At 47.0% G+C, this 18,366-nt stretch overlaps 3 protein-coding genes across 3 annotated transcripts; 1 reads left to right on the top strand and 2 right to left on the bottom strand.

Annotated features, from left to right (window-relative positions):
* Positions 1-3,292: 3,292 nt before the first annotated feature.
* On the bottom strand, positions 3,293-4,495 carry GL218_04479 (Peroxisomal adenine nucleotide transporter 1; the record flags this gene model as incomplete). Its single annotated transcript, XM_033581089.1, has 4 exons — positions 3,293-3,425; positions 3,490-3,727; positions 3,789-4,333; positions 4,392-4,495. 4 exons carry the CDS (start codon positions 4,493-4,495, stop codon positions 3,293-3,295), a joined length of 1,020 nt encoding a protein of 339 aa, XP_033435100.1.
* A 1,277-nt stretch (positions 4,496-5,772) lies between these two features.
* Positions 5,773-8,457, top strand: GL218_04478 (Calpain-like protease palB/cpr-8; the record flags this gene model as incomplete). The annotated part of the gene is made up of 2 exons (XM_033581088.1): positions 5,773-5,790; positions 5,839-8,457. 2 exons carry the CDS (start codon positions 5,773-5,775, stop codon positions 8,455-8,457), a joined length of 2,637 nt encoding a protein of 878 aa, XP_033435101.1.
* A 1,211-nt stretch (positions 8,458-9,668) lies between these two features.
* Positions 9,669-11,354, bottom strand: GL218_04477 (putative C2H2 type zinc finger protein; the record flags this gene model as incomplete). The annotated part of the gene is made up of 2 exons (XM_033581087.1): positions 9,669-9,783; positions 9,844-11,354. The coding sequence occupies 2 exons, from the start codon at positions 11,352-11,354 to the stop codon at positions 9,669-9,671; spliced, it is 1,626 nt and encodes a 541-aa protein (XP_033435108.1).
* Positions 11,355-18,366: the final 7,012 nt, after the last annotated feature.

Genomic DNA, 18,366 nt, shown 5'->3' with positions numbered 1-18,366 from the left:
TAGTTTCCTGTATACGTCGTTCGTGATATGATTGACTTGCAAGGCTCGAGCTCAACTCTCTAGCAGAGAACGATGGTAGAATACCTTTTTCTTTCTCTCGAGAACTCCTGCAGTAGCCTGCTGACCTCAAAGGAGTCTTTGAAAGGAGGCAGTTGGGAACGAAGTGATTATTGATAATGCAGAATATTAGATAGGTGACTGCGATAAGTATATGTTAGTAAACGATGCATCGTTGGTTAAAGATCAAAGCCGCCTCGACAGGGGAAGCGGTATGTATGCCGGATGACTGATCTAATCCGAAGATGAGGAATCTAGGTAGATGTAGGTACAGAATAGAGGCTGTATGACAGATGACAGTTCTGACATGTGAGGCAACAAAGGCCAGTCAGACTCGCCAAACTCGTCTGACATAGCGGTGATAGGTGCTAAATTTCCATGACCGTAATATTGTCCAAGGGGATTTTAATTCGGAATTGAATGCGACGGGTTACGAGATGCAGAAGACAAAAAAGCAAGCAGAACTTACCAAGCAATAACACTGAGATCAACTTCTACTCCAGGGCCAAAAAGAAAGGAACCAGCGGCAGGGTTACCCTCGAGCTGCTGAGGAAGAGGATGTGAAGAAAAGGGAAGGAGAAAAAAAGAAGCTGTAGAGAATTGACTGGAGACTCGAGACTAGAGCAAAGGACTGGCCAGATTCGGGCACAAAGCCTGGTCTCTTTTCGGAAAGACCCTTGGCATAAAGGCTGCACTTTCTGCACTGTTACAAGAGGCTAAGGATCCTATGGATGGAAGCACCAGTTCTCCAACAGAAGGCCGACCGCCCCGTAATCCGTAACCCTTTTTTTTGTGGATACATATACAGCCCGCTACAGCCCGCTTCCCGGTCAATGTACATAGATGTTGCCTCAAATATGCATGTACATATGTACATATATGTAAGTACATAAAGTGTGCACCGCGTAAAGTAACATCCCCTACATACATAAGGCAGGTGCCTTATTTTTGGTAAGGCATTCTTAACCTTATTAGTCGGACGTAGCTCGTGCTGTCTAAGCCTTGAGGCAAGAAGTGTCGACTTGCATGCGTTTAGACGGCTCAGCGCTAAAATTCAATCTAAACGTGCGATAGAGGTAGCACAGTATAGCGTACAACATTGGTACCTATGTACCTAGGACCCCAATTACACCAACTAAAATAACAGCAATGACGAAGTCTTTTTTGGCCCGGAAGGCTTACGGTTACAGCCCCTGGATTATACATTACATATATCCATTATAGGCACCTACTATAAAGGAGTTCGTTGCTTCGTACAGGTCCCCTATTAGTGCGGCTAGGAGAACTCGAAACGCCTAACTTGTCCGCTAGGGCGTGATCATCCACACACACCCTTTATGTTCCATACTTACCTTATATTGAAGAACTGATAGATTGGACCGTGAGCGTACGGCGGCTGTGAACTTATGCGAATTACATTAAGAACACGTATATGTTTCGATTTATATATATTTTATATCAATCATAGCTGGAGGCCATTCCTAACAACGTTATCTAAAACAGAAGGGTATGAAGTATATCGTCAGAAGTTGTCTCAAGTCAGTCTGAATCCTCGACCCTGGGATATTCTCGATTGTATACCATACATGTAACTCTGAGTATAGATATTGAGACATCACATTAGATATATCTCATCCAGGTAAATCAAGAAGCATGCTAAGAGGGAATATACCTGTATCACGTGACTTTGATTATAATATAAGGTACCTATGGTATAGAAGCACCTAATAATTGGCTTGTCCATTGTCATCTTTTTGAGCAGATATACGACTATAGATAGGGAAAAGATGAGTCCATTGATAACATGAAATAGACCATCCAGGAATGTTGCCTAGTCTCCATGCACTCTTGCCTTAGAGCAGGTCGAAGCACGAGTGTTTGGTAATTGACTGGCGAGTTGCTCTCGGCACGAGAAGAAATATCCTTCAGTAGATAGGCATGGGGTAGGCCTAGAACTGTACACACATATGCCGTTTTGTCATCACATATTAGACCAACTTACGATTATACTAGGCGCAGCAAAAGGGAGAAAAATCGCGAAGGCGCAGGAAAGTCGTTGGCGAATGTAACTCAGTTGGTTACCTCTTCCTCTTTATTGTAGAAGACTGTGCCTGGATACAAGCAGCAAATGCATAACCTTGACTCCTTGATCATGCCTGAATGACCCCAAATCGTGCCCTGATGCGCATTCGCGACGTCGTGTCTCGGAACCCATTTATCCACCACTTCAAGCCGTCTCTCGCTTGCCATCCTTCAGCTCCTTCTGTATTGATCGTCAGCATATGCTTATTTGTGCAATACGCATAGTCAAGCTATGTGTGCGCGATAGGACGAGTGACGTACCAGAGCCCTCATGGTACCGTGAAGAGCATGTCTATGGTTTCTTCGGAACTTGGGGTCGGTTCCCTTCAGAGAGGGGTATCTGTTGGTCTTTGGCTTCTTGATACTATACACCACCAATTCGTCAGCTAGGATTCGGCGGGTGTAGACTATCTAGAAAGCTTCATCGAAATAGCTATATCGACTCGAAATGGACATACCCGTTACGGTGAGCCTTGCGCGACTGGTTGTGCTGAGACGAATTCTTGGACTCTATGATAAATTTGTGAGCTGACCATTCCCCGATAACTAGTGCATAATATTCGTAACTTACTCGCCATTGTGACTGGATTGACGTCGGTTTGTTTGAGGACACACGGTAATCGACGAAGGTTGATGTTGTCAATGAAAAGATAGAAGTTCAGTTGGTGCGTCTGCTATTACCAGTTGTGGGCAAAAAATTAAGCGAGGGGTCAAGCCACAGTGTTTTTTGATAAATGATAACTAGTGGCTTTCTAAGAATTGCGCTAGGTGGGGGTGTCACAATATTAATCTACCTAGGTTAAGTACTTTTACCCAGATTACATACCTATGTATATGGTACCTATCCTACAATGAATAGAGATATTAAAAACAGAATTCAAGCCAAGAAACCTCTATCTCTTATGGCAAGTATAATACCTATAGAGGTGCTTTTGTTTCATTCAATTATTAATTCGCGCTAAAACTATTTGACTTCACTATGAATATGATTCTAAAACATCCCTAAAAAGACATTCTTATATACTTGCGCCTAGTCTGCCTGTACTCCTAACTCATAATCGATTATATAAATGCATTGTCTCCTGTTTAGTATATACTTGCGTATATGTGTTTTCTTTCGCCTCTAAAATTCTTCTCTAAGAGACTCACTCGACTACTTAATTGTAACAGGAACGGCGAGCTTCGCTCTGGAAGCAGTGGCTGCCGCCAACTCAGCTGCTTTAGCGAGATGTTCTGATCGAATCTTACGAACGTATCTGAATAGGAGGATAAATAGAAATTCCATCCTGCGAATAGAAGTTAGTATATGAGTGCCCAGAGTTAAATCGATATAATAATACTAAAACTTACCGCTCTTTGGTCATCATGAGTATTCCCTGCACCAGGAAACCCTTTATAATCTGGGGCCCAATGCCCTTGAAAAGACTTAGCAGACCTTCATGCTTGATAATAAATTGCATCACTTCGATGAAACCCTTGAATGGCTTTCCCTCACGTTGTGGCGGGGGTTTCGATTGCAAGCCAACTTTTGCAACTATTAGAGGTTGTGTAACAATTGTAGCTAAGGCTTTCGACATAGCACCAAGGACTATATTCTTGGTTAGTCTACTCTTTGTCTACTGTTTCCAATCACATCAGGGTAAACTTACGAAAAGCTTCTCCAGCAGTCAAGCGGGCCTTTCCAGGGAAGAAAGCGCCCTTTAATCGCTCGTATGCGCCATATGTAATAGCAGGGTTGACTACCAGTACCAAGCTGGCTTTCAGTCCCCTCCAAAGACCGAAGAAGCCATCCTCGCTTTCAATAACTTCGTGAGCCGTATCTAGGAGGCCTTTCCTATCCGCCTTGCTTTGTGTTTGCTGTCTCGTCGTAACCACGGCCACCGGAATCGTAAATAACTGGGCTACGGCACCAGCTATGGCGCCCAGTACCAGCTCAACGGCCGTAGACGGTGGGGCCGAAACTTTCTGCGATTTGAAGTAAAGTTCTCGCACGATTGAGTACCAATAAAAGTAGGCGAAATTAGTCGAAGCGACTCCCAATAGCGCACCATTCATGCCCGCATATAATCCTTTGACTCCATCCTCTGCTGTAATCTTAGTGATAGCATCCCACGTCGACGTGTAATGAGGGTCGGTGTGTTCGCTCGTATCACCAGGCTTTCGCTTAACCTGGACCTGCAAACGTGTCTTTACTCTGTAGAAACAAACATGTAATCAGTACCGATTCCGCGCAAACCTGAAGAATAGCTTACATATCCAACGGGTATACTAATGCATTAGCTAAAACGGCGCCCGTAGCACCAGCTACGGCGAAACCCCATGACGGTAGCGGAGCAGGTTTTGACTGCACAGCCATAGCAGCTATTCGATATCTCCTACAATTGATTTAGGTATATATATTCGCCTCAATCGAAAGCTCACACTCCGCAAATGTTCTGGTTGACGACGTCGGTGTTTATGGAACAAGATTAAATCGCAATTGACTAATCGAAAGGCGGAAGTAAGACTACCTGTACGAGTATGGATAAAGCCCTATGGTTAAAAGCCACTCGGTTGCTTTTTGTTTTTAGTTGCTACCACACCATGGAATATAGAATGAAGGATGCGATTCAAATGTCTGTATACATTTCCGTAAAGTACTAGCCCAGACCACTCTAAGAAATAATTATAAAGGATGAGGAAAATATTAATCCCCCGGGTCTGCGTAGGACAATGAAGCTGTCCTGACGTCGTCACTCCGGTGATGCGAAAATCGGGGATCTAATATGCAAAGCCGAGTTTAAAAAGAGCGCCCGTGAATAATGGACCTCGGCCATTACTGGGCTGGTCCACCACCGTCGGCAACTACCTAGCGTAGCCTAGGTAGAGGAATGCACACGACCTAATCAAGTTGAATGCGGGAAGAAAGTGTAGGTCCACTCCCGGGATGTTGTTAATCCGATCTGAAAACCAGGTTTCACCTAAGTTCCAAGTCCACTGTCATTACCTTATGTAATAATGTCTTATCCCTAAGCCATGTGCTTATCTGTGCAACATACCTAATAGAAAGTTAGTTTAACAACTAATAAATCCACATAGCTAGCAACAGCCCAATTTATAAAAAAAGGTCCGAAGGCACTATCGTGAATCATCACGCTAGAACTTACAAACATGTTTTCAATGTGGGGTAGTAATAGGTAGGTCAACTATCTCACCAGCTTATACAAACTTCAAAATGAAGTAACATAATCAAATCATCTCTTTTACTTCGTCTCTTTTTTATATACCTACCTATATATATATTGATGTCATTCGTATCATCCACCCAGTTGGAGCTTTACCCATACAATGATATGCGTTGTCTCCGTGGGCCATGTCAATTATTGATAACGTAACACCGTCTTCTTCAACACCTATCCACATAACATAGGTCGTTAAACACGAACCTAAAATTCCGTTTTTAATGCCCTGGGGACGTCCAACAGACGAGTTTCCGAAGGATATGATGCTGCTGTTGTTTGCCAGTAATAGTTGACGTGGAGTTTTTAACTGCGTCCCCCAACCTTTACCTATTAAACCCCCTACTCATCTAGCGAGCGCGGTCGATTTAAAACCCAGATGCCACGATAATTAAAGCAGTAAAACCTATCCTCTATGGAGGCAAAGGCAAAGGTAAATAGCAATCTCATGGGAGTCCATTTGAAATCTAACCGTGTTTAGGAACAAGAGGCGTTGTCCTCTAGGACTCAAGGCAGAGAAGCCCTCGATCATGCTACAACGGCTGCAGAACTGTATATGAAAGCAGCCCAAGTAGCATCAAGCCCCGAGGATAAAAGCCGTCTGATTAAAAAATGCCAATCATTACTTTCTAAGGCCGAAAACCTCAAGAAGTTATGTCAAGCTGGGGGTAGCGTCGCTGCAGTAGAGAAGCGTCTGAAGCTGCCACGACCAGTACGCAAAATTCCTACGAGCGAGCAAACTATCCTACTTCGCAATTCTCGGCTTTGTGGGAGTATCTTTCCGCCATGGGACTCAGATCCTACTCCTAATGAATTCAGCGGCAATGCTTTTAACGATCCTTCGAATTTTTCATTATCTACTCGCCAGGAAGCAGTTTTCTCAGGCTGGAAACGACCCTTGGAGATTCTGGGTCGAGAGACCCCACCGAATTCTGCTGAACAGAACAATGACTTCCTAATGGAGGCCCAACACGACTATGACCTAGTCCAGGACATAACAACAGACTGTTCTGTCGTTGCGAGCCTCTGCGCCAGTATGCGTCACCTGCGTCCGGGCCCTACATCTATCCTACCGGCCCTAATGTTCCCCATAGACTCCGAGAGTGGACAGCCGAAGTTTTCAGCCAATGGGAAGTATATGTTTCGCATGTTCTTCAACGGCTGCTTCCGTAAAGTTGTCATTGATGATCGCCTCCCTTCATCCTCAACGGACCGTACTCTCTATGTTGTAGACCGTCAAAATCCGGATCTCATCTGGCCTGCCCTTATGGAGAAGGCCTATCTGAAGGTTCGGGGCGGGTACGACTTTCCAGGAAGTAACTCCGGTACTGACTTATACGTCTTGACGGGTTGGATACCGCAGCAATTGTTCCTACAGAGTGATGAAGTAGACTGGGACCGCACGTGGAAGCGCGTCAAGAAGGCTTACGATTACGGCGACGTAGTAGTGACGTTAGGGACGAGGCGGCTTTCACCGGATGAGGAGGAGACGTTGGGGTTAGCAGGAGAGCACGACTACGCGGTTCTTGATATGTCCGAGACATCAGAGAGTAGGAGATTATTGGTCAAAAACCCATGGTGCGACGGTCTCAGCTGGAAAGGGGCAGGTTCGTTCGATACATCACAGCAAGTAACAGATGATCACCCCGTCAAGTTGAAGCCAGGCTCCTTCTGGATCAGTTTCGATGATGTGACACAAAACTTCGAATCTCTCTATCTGAATTGGAACCCGAGCCTCTTCACCGAGCGCCAGGACCACCACTTCACCTGGAAGCTCCCCGAGGCTACTATGGCTGGCTCCTTTGCACACAACCCCCAGTATTCTATGTCTACTGCGGTAGACGGCAGCACCTGGATTCTACTAAGCCGTCACTTCCAAGACGAAGAGCTCAATATTATGTGCAAGTACCGTGCTACCGACAACGACGATGCCACCATCTCCTCTCTCGCCGAGGTGTCTAACAGACTCGGTTTTATAAGTATATACATATTTGCGAATAGCGGAGGCAAACGTGTGCAGCTAAGCACCCAACCCATCTTCCGCAGTGACTTTATAGACTCCCCGCAAACGCTCGCGCCCTTCGAAGCCAAGCGTGGTATCACTTACACTGTTGTCGTCGCCGCTCAAGAACTACCCCTCCCACAGTACTCCTTTACCCTATCATTCTTTTCACGCGCTCCTCTCGTCGTCGCCCCAGCCGAGCCCGTCTTCCGTTACTACATAGACGTGAATGGATCCTGGACGCGCCGCACCGCCGGCGGCAATGCCGCTTCTGCCAGTTATCTAGACAACCCTCAATTCAGCCTTGTTCTCCCCCGAGCAGGACCTCTTTCACTCCTACTATCTACCGCCCGTGATGACCTACCTGTGCATATTGACGTGGTATGGGCCGGTGGTCGCCGCGTCACAGCCGTCGGAAATCGTGATCTGGTCGTCACGTCGGGCGACTACCGACGCGGCTGTGCACTCGCCGAGGCACCCAATGTTGACGCTGGCACTTACACTGTCGTATGCTCAACTTTTGAACCAGGCTGCCTGGCCGATTTTACATTACGCGTCGGTTCCGATATCAGTTGCACCATAGCCCCAGTGCCAGCTGACGCTGCAGGCCGCTTACGCATGCAATTACCGGATCTCGTATTCCGCGGTCCGTCGTCATCTTCTTCGTCTTCCGATAGCGAAGTTCACAAAAAGAAGCGCGCCGCCGTTTCAGCCGCGCGGCTCACGCGCGCAAGCGTCGTCGTGACAATGCGAGACAACTATCGCGCTACACCCCGAGGAGGCGCCAGCACGCCGCGATCGCACCCTACCGTGCGCGCGAGTATCGAATATGGCACGGGGCCCGACAAACTAGTCATAGCGTCTACGGACAGTATCGCCAGCAACACAGGCGAGTTTAGAGAAGTTGGTGCTAACGGACTGCGCACGAGCGAGTTCGATATCGACCCCCGCGGCAGCGGGCTATGGCTTGTCGTCGAGCAGTTAGGTCTATACCACTCCCCGCCGTCGATAGGCGACGGTAGCGGCGGCGAACTGCAAGTAGAGATCCTCAGCGAGGGGCCGGTACAGGTTGGCATGTGGGAGACGGTGAATGTGTGATTTGACGGGATGAGGTCGATTATTACGTGATTTTGTCATCTGAATATGGATATCAATATCTTACCTACCTGGGTACTTACCTAAGTAGGTACCTATATAAATTAGAAAGAATGAGAACGTCGAAAAGGGGTAATATAGGAAGCGATACGGAAGAAATTACGAGCAAGTGGTTTATGTTGTTGTATTGATTGAAACGGAATAGTAGCGTGGAATGATGGGTAAGAAACGCGGGGATGAAGGAATAGGGGCTTGTTGTGGTACCTGACGTATACACCCATTTGCTTGGACACTGCAGCTACCTAGGTTATTGGCTACCTCTTAGGTAGTTATATATCCATATTGCTTTTCAGGATTTTAAAGCGTTTATCACAAGACAAAAAGGGGAAGGGAAAAAAGGGGCCGCTATATATGATGTATTCTTCATTTCTCTTCGTCGTGCCTTTCATTTATCGGATTTCTATTCAAAAGCCGCAATATCGGTGACGTAGATAATTCATGATTTATATTCTACACTACCTCTATGGAAGAGGGTAGATAGCTAGCCATACCTACCTACGTAGGTAACCAACAATCCTCCCATCATATGGCTCGCTAGCTAAAAGGAGTTCCTATAATAGCCAGTGTAGGTACATACGTAGTACCTCCTACTACGCAACTATACCTCTCCAAGTCTGAACAATGGACATGATGAGGTTAGGTAAGTAGGTAGATTTCTTGCCAGGCCAGCTATATGATGCGAAGCACTCCTCGACTATCAACCGTCGTATCAAGGGAGCCCAGCCCTATTCCGAGCTGCTCCCTGCCTTTCGAATAATGCATGTGGTGGTGAGGGAAAAAGGGGGAGGGACAAAATAAGCGAATGAGTAGGTATATGTAGTGTATGTAGAGCAAAACGTTCGTAAACATAAAAAAAGCAGAAGAAGAAAAAAAAGCCCAGCAATAAGCACTCCCCTATGTGGTATAATTGGCTACGCCCAGAACGCCAACTCCTCCCGTTTGATCGAGGTATGATCCGTAGAAACCCCCGTCCCCCAATCAAATATCGACGACGCGACAACCAGCGTCCAAAGCTTTAGAACCAGCCACCCTCCGGGATATCATCTGCACCATATGTACATCTAAAATAGAATGGTAATATATCGTATCGTCAGAAGCATTCATTCTTCGCGTTGCTCGTTTTTTTTTCTCGTTACCCCGCTTCCCCAAAATCTTCACGGGCCGCCACGACGTCTCCGTCCTCTATTAGGTCCGTCAGGTCGCTGCGAAAGCACGTCGCGAAGGGCTGGATCATCCTTATCTTTATCGACATGGTGAACCCGTACGTGCCTAACTCTACGATTAAAACCCGCTTGACTTGCTTTTGTTAGTCCTGAAGAAATATCTCACCTTTGTAGATTATCTGGCCTGGGGTACTTGTGCTCCCGATCTGGACAGAACGGACACACGTACCCAGGCGAATCATGGACGAGACCATGACGGATCATTTCATTTTTACGCTTGAAGCCTTTTCCACCCTCGCTTCGCGGACATCCTTTTACAGAACAGTAGTGGGGACGAGCGGAAGAATGTACGTTTGCATGTGAGTTGAGCAGATACTGTGTCTGGAACGGGGGCGCGGTACAGCCTTGTACGGTACAAACGAATGCGCCAATTGCGGGATTTGTCATATTATCAATGCTCATCCGTTCCGTGATGGAAGTGGCAGGTGTCGAAGTATCACCACCGCTACCACCTGGAGTGTCCGCATTGCTGCCACTACTATAATCCTGACCAGATCGATGATGATTTGTATTATTGCCACCTGGGTAGAAAAAAGGACTCATAGCAGGGAGTGTGTGAGCTGGAGAAGGCATGCCTGGGCGATACGCATCATTAGGAGATATCGGAGGTGATGCATGGCTCCCGGGAATTCCGCCCATGCGCGGTGGGCCACCTGGGGGGGAGTGAGGATACTGAGGTCCGCTACGCATCGCCAATTCTTTCGGAGGACCTGTGAACTGATCGAGTAGCTGAGCCCTTATAGAGGGCAGCGGATCATGGTTAGTCGAGTCGGATTTCGGGGACACCTCTTGGATCGGAGGCAACTCCCCACGATCGGTGGGAGTATTTAAACCAGGCGGCGATCGAACATTGTTTGGATGCATCAGGACCTGGCTTGGTGTGTAATTCCGAGGGGAATACATCTCTTGTGGACCCTGCGGCGCATAAGGAGAGATAGGCGCCTGAAGAACGGGCCTATTTGCATCCTTCATCACGATATCATCTCGTGCGCCATTTGTCCTGAAGCTTGGAGCGGGCGTCGCTCTTTGCGCAACTCTAGAATCGTCATCAGCTATTTGCGAATCATCCGTATCTACCGGTTTTGATGCCGCTTTAGCAGCAGCAAGCGCGTTTGTCGCGAGAAATTGTAAATCTATCGACTTTGATACTGACGACTCGGCAGCACGAAAAGCACGGCGATGTGCAGGACCTGGGGACATCTCGTGACTCCTAGTATCATCCTCGTCCCCCGACTCATCGACCGTTTCTTCCGTGTCGCCTTTACTTTGTCCGTCGTCGTCCTCGTCGTCGTAATGAGCGAGCGGTCGCGACCATGCCTCGGCGACGATTTCCGGCCTTTTTCCACCGTCAAGATAGTGGATCAGCACGGCATCGCCGAGGCTCGGACGAACCTTTTGTCGTCGATTAGAAGATATCCGACCCGAGCTAGAAGAAAGACTGACTTTGGGAATAGGTAACGCCGGCGGGGAGGGCGAGGGTTCGAGTTTGGGGCGGTGAGCCTTCATCAAGGGACTGTTCTGGGGTAAAACGTCATCCGGATCGTACACGTCGCTAGCTGAAGGGTCGTGAGCGAGGGCCGAATCGACGGTCGCAGTCATGCTTTCACTCTCTAGCATGGAATGGCCGTTACTCACGCATTGGGCGACTCAAGTCATCATCAGAAAACCAAAATAAAGATTGCCGGTTGTCTTGTGGGAGTTTGGATCAAATTGCGCTAACGTGGTTTAACACTATCGAAGTCGCGGTCGCCCTCCCATTCGCAAATAAGTGAAGCTGTGAAGTTGTGAAATGTTATCCAGGCGCACACCGGTTTACCAAGTCGATTGGGCAGACGGGCTCGACCGTTAGTTGAGTAACACCGCGCACTGGGCTTGTCTGCCGCAACGAGCCGCACGCGGATTGGTGGGGACTTGGACCCTATCGCTAAAATACGGGGTGGTTGTGCGCGCTATCCAGCTCAGAAACTCAGCAGTTCCTTGGCCAGAATGCGCAAATTGGCAGAGCCGGAGGAAAAAAAGAAAAAAAAAAAGAAATAATAAAAAAGCAAGGGGGGAGTTGAAAAATAAAGAAGGGGAGGGTTCGGTTAGAATTAGACCTTTGGAGAAGGATGCGGTTAATGATAGATTTGGGTTAGACAATAGGAAGTAGATACGGTACGGTGACAGTGGGTATAACGGCAAGTATGTCCTGTCCTGGATGGGGGATGGTTATGGGGGATGGAGGGGGGAAGGGATGGGAAGACGGAGACTAGCTTGCAATGTGGATTTGAAGTTGTTGCCAAGGATTCAAGCCAGTATATCAGTATATCCTCGTGACCGCCGAAGATTCGACTTGAGATTGGAGTGGTACGGTAATGCTGCGTAGGTAACGTCGTGGTAAGGCAGGTCAAGTCAGGTCAGGTAAGGTTTGGCGCAAATAATGTAAGGCGGGGGAGAGATGCTGCGGAGCCGCGTTTTCTTCGCTCTGACTTTCTGTCTAGGTTGTCTGGGTTGTCTGGGTAAGTGGGATGGGGTTGATGGGACGCGCAGAAACATAGGCTAGCCAAGACCTTAGCCCTTAAGTCTTGGCTAGACAGGCTAGATAGGCTAGTCTAGTTTGACTAGTGTATGTACCTAAGGTAGGTAAGGTATGTAGGTAGGTATGTAGGTATGTAGACAAGCAGGTCGTTATCCTTGGATTTGGCGCTGGTAACCCGATGGGATCGGATCAGTCGAATTGCCAGATTGCGCCGTGTGATAGGCAGGTCCTAAGGGCAAAACCCGCATTTAATAAGACCGGGGGTTTATAAGCTTTCTGCTTGGACGAGGTTGCAGGGGTCGGTAATCCAGAAGGGATCCTGACAGGAAAATTCAGGTCAGAAACGATGTCTCTTCCGTCATGTCGCTTCTGGGACTTGATGGATGGTGGGGAAGCCTTGGGAAGCGGGAAGAGAATTAAAAAAAAGAGGTGTGAGGAGTTGAACCTGAAAGGAAAAAGGGAAAGGAAACGATTAATGCGAAGTCATGTTACAAGGATCTAGGGAAAGAGAAGCGGGAGATACATAAAACATAGTAGGGGTTTTTTTTTTTTTTTTTTTTGGAAAGTGAAATACGCCAATGTGGTAAAGCATTGAGCATTGACGGGACCTAACCCAGTGTACATATACAACATAGGTATACAACATAGAGGTATATAGCAAATACAAAAATACGGCAATTATACATAATATAAAATATATGTTAAAAGGCACGCCTTTTTCAGGGTTTCCCGTGTCTAAGAGCCCAATTGAGGGATGAGTCTGGGGATGTTGTACGAAATTCTCCACTGATGATGAGAGGTTGAACGGACCAAGAAGGAAGAGGCGTGCGGCGAAGAATGCGGCTGCGAGTGGATGATCCAAGGACTGGACCTGCCATGCCATCAGGTCCCAAGGAAAAGAAACATAAAAAGTCACTTACCGCACCGGCAGCACGAGGTATGTACAAAGGTACCTACCTTCGTATCTGCCCTTGTACCCTAATTCATGTACGAAGTACCAGCGTACCTAGTTGGTATCACCGTACCCGCGTACTCCAATATTTTGTACCTGCCGCCTTAACTGGGCTATCCCCGTTTCCGCCGTCTAGCGGCTTTTTTAGCGACTTTTCCCTGCTTAGCGACCTGGCAACTTCCAAAGCCTCATCAACACCCCGGCTTTTTCGATCCTGCCTTCGGTGCGGCAGCCTCGGCAGCTAACCGTCCTCCCAGAGCTCAGAAAAACAATTAGGTACGATTGTTGTAAATTCACAATCCTACCGCAACTGCAGCAATTTAGCGATGGGATATATTGCCCCTCGGGGTGTTGTTTCTCCTATCCGAATTTCAAACTGGACTCTGCAGATTCGCTCAAGTGTCAAGTCCTGCGCTACTCTTGTTATATGTAGGTAAGGCAATGTTTGTATGCTTGTATGCTTGTATATGTGAATATCTATACGTATCTGTCAGACGACAGCAAAATCGACAAACGAGTGATAGCGCGACGGATTTGCTGTGCGAGAGATGCGTCCAACTGGGTGAGGGTACGAATAGAGTGGGAATTTGATGTCGAGTCGGGTGTGTCAGATGGGACTAGAATATATCTAGGCCGGCTTTTTGCGGGGATAAAGGCACCGATCAGACAAATGCAGCGCTCGCTATGTTGCTATGTAGCAGGTAGTATTGGAAAGATGCGGCGATCCAGATAGCGATCCAATATTGATTACTGGGAGGGGCGTATGAGCGTATGAGCGTATGGGCGTATACCAGTGGAACTACCAATACCCCTTCATTCAGACGTACTCGAACGTCATATAGCACAACTTTCATAGGATAGTAATGGTCCAAGAAAGAGGGCTTAGCAGAGCAGAACAGAACAGAGCAATGGTAGCGAGTCGAGAGGATCATAGAGAAGGGGAAAGAAAGGAATGTAAGAGGAAAGGAAAGGTGTACTGCATTCTACATATTCACAAGCGTGAATCTGCGTAATCTCGTTGGCTCAGCCACTTTGAGGTCAGTGCAAATAACCGCGGCGAGAATTCATGACACACTATCAGGTCTATCAGGTCTATCAGGTCTATCAGGTATCTACAAGGTGGGTTTTTGCGAATCTGGGGACTATATGCGGTCTGTGCCTCTTGGCTACCTATCCACTCAATACGCGCGAAGGTGAGCGGCAGTATCTATCTTTGTATGTATGTACGGATACAGGGCGACTCGATCTAGGATGAGGCGGGGTCGCTTCGCATATACTCTACACACCTACATACCTATTATGTATATTATGTGCAAGAATGCGGCACGACCGGATCTATGGGAAACTAATAGGTTTCAAATTCAACCCAAAGGATAACCGCTCAAGACATCAATTATAACTATTATATTATATTACATAGTAGAAACAAGGAGGGGGGGAAAGGTTCCAAGGGAAAGGGAAGGGGAAGGGGGAATTCCCACGGGAGCTGGAAACGCTGGGACAAACATACATATTACATAGGAGGTAGTAACTAACTAACATATTACATACATTAGGTAGCCAGTAGGATATTACATAGTAAGAGAATCATAACTAACAAACCGAATGGGGGGATGTGCCCTCAGCTTCCGAGTCTGGATATGACGATTAATGGGGTCAATGTGTAAAAGAACGCATCTATTTGTCTTTCTAACAACGTGCCGCCCACGCAAGAAAGGGTAGGATTGCACGATTCGGTAGCACTATACAAAAGCCACTCAGAATGGACGCATGGCAGTCATGAAGGAGTAAAAGGGTCTAGCCCAGTACATATATGTGACGTGGAACTTGATAGAGTACATATCGCACCATGATACAGCCGCATCTGCAAGCCGCTGACCGCAAGACCCGGCAGCAGCAGCCCTCTAGTGTAATGATGCATGGATGCCTGCGGGAAAGGGTATTATTATTGATGTATCTTATTAGTTCTTATTAGCACATATCTTTCGCTATCTGGTAGAAGAGTTAGGATCAGGCACATCTGGGACCTCTAGCTGCACTTTTCTGTTTAAAAAGGCCCTATTTTAGCAAAAGAATATCACCGAGACAAGATAATTAGACGTTGAATTGTCGGTAGACCGCAATGCGTCACTTATTAAATCTTGGGTCGCGATCCCGGTAACGGAAAGAGGAGTTGTGTGCAGGGTCTTTGGTCGCTTGCTCTGTGGGGACATGAACAGCATGGGAGGCCTCTTGGAAATCGATCTTAAACTACTTGCCCAAAAAAGGTGTGTCCGCGCACACGAGAGAAGAGGAAGAGAAAAAAAAAGATTCGACAGGACAGGACAGGACAGCTCCAAGTCTCTCACTCTCACTCTCACTCTCTCTCTCTTTCTTGCTAGCTGGCCCGAGGCTCGCTTCACTTCAGCTCGAAGGTGATGAGTGGGCCGCAATTCCGGGCACACATACATACATTAGTAGATAAATACTAAGCTTGAAACCGTCCAATAGTTCTAAGAAGAAAGGGATAAAGGGATAACATAACGATTATGACGAAAATAGTCCGCGGTCTACATATTCGATTTGATGCCGAGGGATTGGATGTGGGAGGGTAATCCGCTCCGAGAGGATCCCCCGTATGAGTGAGAGATAGAGATAATTTTGTGGGGGGGAAACATACTTGAGGGAGGGAAGATGGAGGGTCCCGTACCACATACATAACACATACAATACCCTACTACTCCATGTCGTCGCCAACAAATTAGATGCTTTAGACGGTAGACTCACCTGCATGATAAATCCCCTCATCCATGTACTCCGCCGCATATACGTAAGGTATATGTAGTCATAGGTATAACCTAGTCATAATATTAATAAGAGGTTGCAATGTCGGGTGTCTGACCTAGACTCTGACCAAGTCCCCATTACATGCCTGAGAAGGCCTTGGTATGACGGTTATTAAGGCTTCACGGGACTCCTCTTCTCTCGTTTCATCTTGGCTATTTTATCTATCACACACAAGCTTACAGCTTCTACTTGACTTCTATATTATCCAAGAATATGTCAACCTATATATATATCTATAACTAGCATTAGCTTTTCATCGGATATCCCATCACCCCATCATTCCCCCGCAGCTCCGAACCAGGATGTATATTCATGCGTCTCGTCTCGTCTCTCACAGGTCCTCGCAGACTTGCCTTTTCTCCAATGTCATCGCAAATAGTCCGGCCTAGGACCGGGAGACAAGACGAAGATCAGCTATGCTCATGCTCGACTTCTAACGTACTATGTATGTATGCAATTGGACCTCGCAATTGCCATGACTGGTTGCCTATCAAGCCTATGACCTGCACGACCCAGAAGAGAGCTATTTTTCCCACGCCGTCCGCGGCTGGCTGATTCATGTGGTGATCCATTACCGTCAATAGGTAACGTTGCCGGTGCAGAGTCTGCGGACCCCAAAACCACCCTTTCTACATGCCTCCTAGCAGTTTGCATTAACTGCTCCATTTAAAAAGCTCTCTCATCATGACTTACCCCAAGACCAACACCATGACTAACGCTATGGTGCGTGTGATAGTTGGTCTATAAACTATGTACTGTATATGCATGTATAATACATATAATAGTTACATATAATACATACGTATAACATATGTATGTAGAGTCGTACGCGCAACTAGTGAGGCGGTGTCCGATTAGGCTGGCGGCTCAGCGCACACGATGACGCCTTGTTGACACTTAGCTTTCGCGATTGGTCCCTTTGGATCATGTTTTTAAAGACAAACCGCCATCGTCACATCGCATCACTACCCAGACAATTCATCTTCCCCTTTCACTATACCTGTGGCTTCCCTTGTACGCCCTCTGTCGTCGGGAGCGGCATGGAAGAACCTTGCTTCGGATTCCCTGAAACCTTCATTCAGCCGCTTCGGTTGACCTGCATTGGGGGCCACCTCGCTGAGCCTCCTATGAGCCGCACCCAACTAACACATGTCTCCCGGATGTCCAATTAAATTGATACGAAATGGTAGGACCAAACTTTTTTGTATAACCCTCAACCCAACCAACCACTTGGACTGGTCGACTACCTACGCACTCCAGCCAGCGGATAGGGATATATGTAGGTTACATGCTTTCGGGCTCCGCTCCGTAATCAGCAGCTTGACCATTCTGCAAGATAGTGGCGCCCCGCGAAAATCGCATCCACAGTGCATAAGTGATAGAGGAGTAGGGCTCTGATATGGTACGAGTTTCTTCGGAGCCTGGCGCTCGGCGCCTTGTCTAGCTAAGCCTTGAGAGGAGACAACTCCGGTTGTTTATGAATACGTAGAACAAGACAGAACGCAAGGCGCCACACTGTTTTAGATAGATAACTTGAGGTGAGATATTATCAACGTAGTGGATGATAGTGCATCTCGGATACATCGTCGCTTACACGTGGAGACATTTGTTGGCGACGCTATATTGCACCGCAGGACACCATCATATCTCTATTCATATTTCTAGGCCTTCCTATCCGCTTAGGCGTAGAATAGCGACCGGCCACGTTCATGTGTTAATTATCACAATTTGATCATGGTAAAGTGTTGCGCGCACACAATCGTGCTACTTATCGGGACTACTAGTCGGGTGTTTCCAAGTCCTTCTACATCGGTTAATCTAGCGAACTGAAAAGGCTGTGCTGTGTTAGACGGTAATTATCTCTGTATATTTTGAAGCCTTCGCGGGGTTCTGCCAAGAACACCATTGCTTAACTACGAACTTTAACTCTGAAGAAAGTAGACGAGGCAACGGGAACAAAAACAGAGGGGTCTTTAAAATCTATAAAATACTAACTGTTAGTTTTGGGCATGTAAGTATAGTTACCTGTTACCTGAGGATTACCTGAGGATTTGATCTGAGGCCTTAAAACACCGAGCTGGAAGTAAAGCGAAATTAGTGTTCGTGAAGATACCTATACTAGGGTTACCCCACTTGAGATAGTACGATCCCCCGCATTCTCTTTCGAAATAGTGAACTGGTGACATCGGAGTGTCGTAAATAGGCTCAAGAACAAAACGACCACATCGATGTAGCATAAGCAGTAACAAGTCGAGTAATTGGGTAAATATCTTTACTTGATAGAAGCCGGAAATCCGGAACTAACGTGGGTTTTCGGTATCTTACTGCTAAGA

The sequence above is a fragment of the Daldinia childiae genome, assembly GCF_008694065.1.
Source record: "Daldinia childiae strain JS-1345 chromosome Unknown Scaffold4, whole genome shotgun sequence".
Taxonomy (NCBI): Eukaryota; Fungi; Ascomycota; class Sordariomycetes; order Xylariales; family Hypoxylaceae; genus Daldinia; species Daldinia childiae.
The sequence above is the reverse complement of the archived record's forward strand: the minus strand, read 5'-3'. Positions and strand labels throughout refer to the sequence as shown.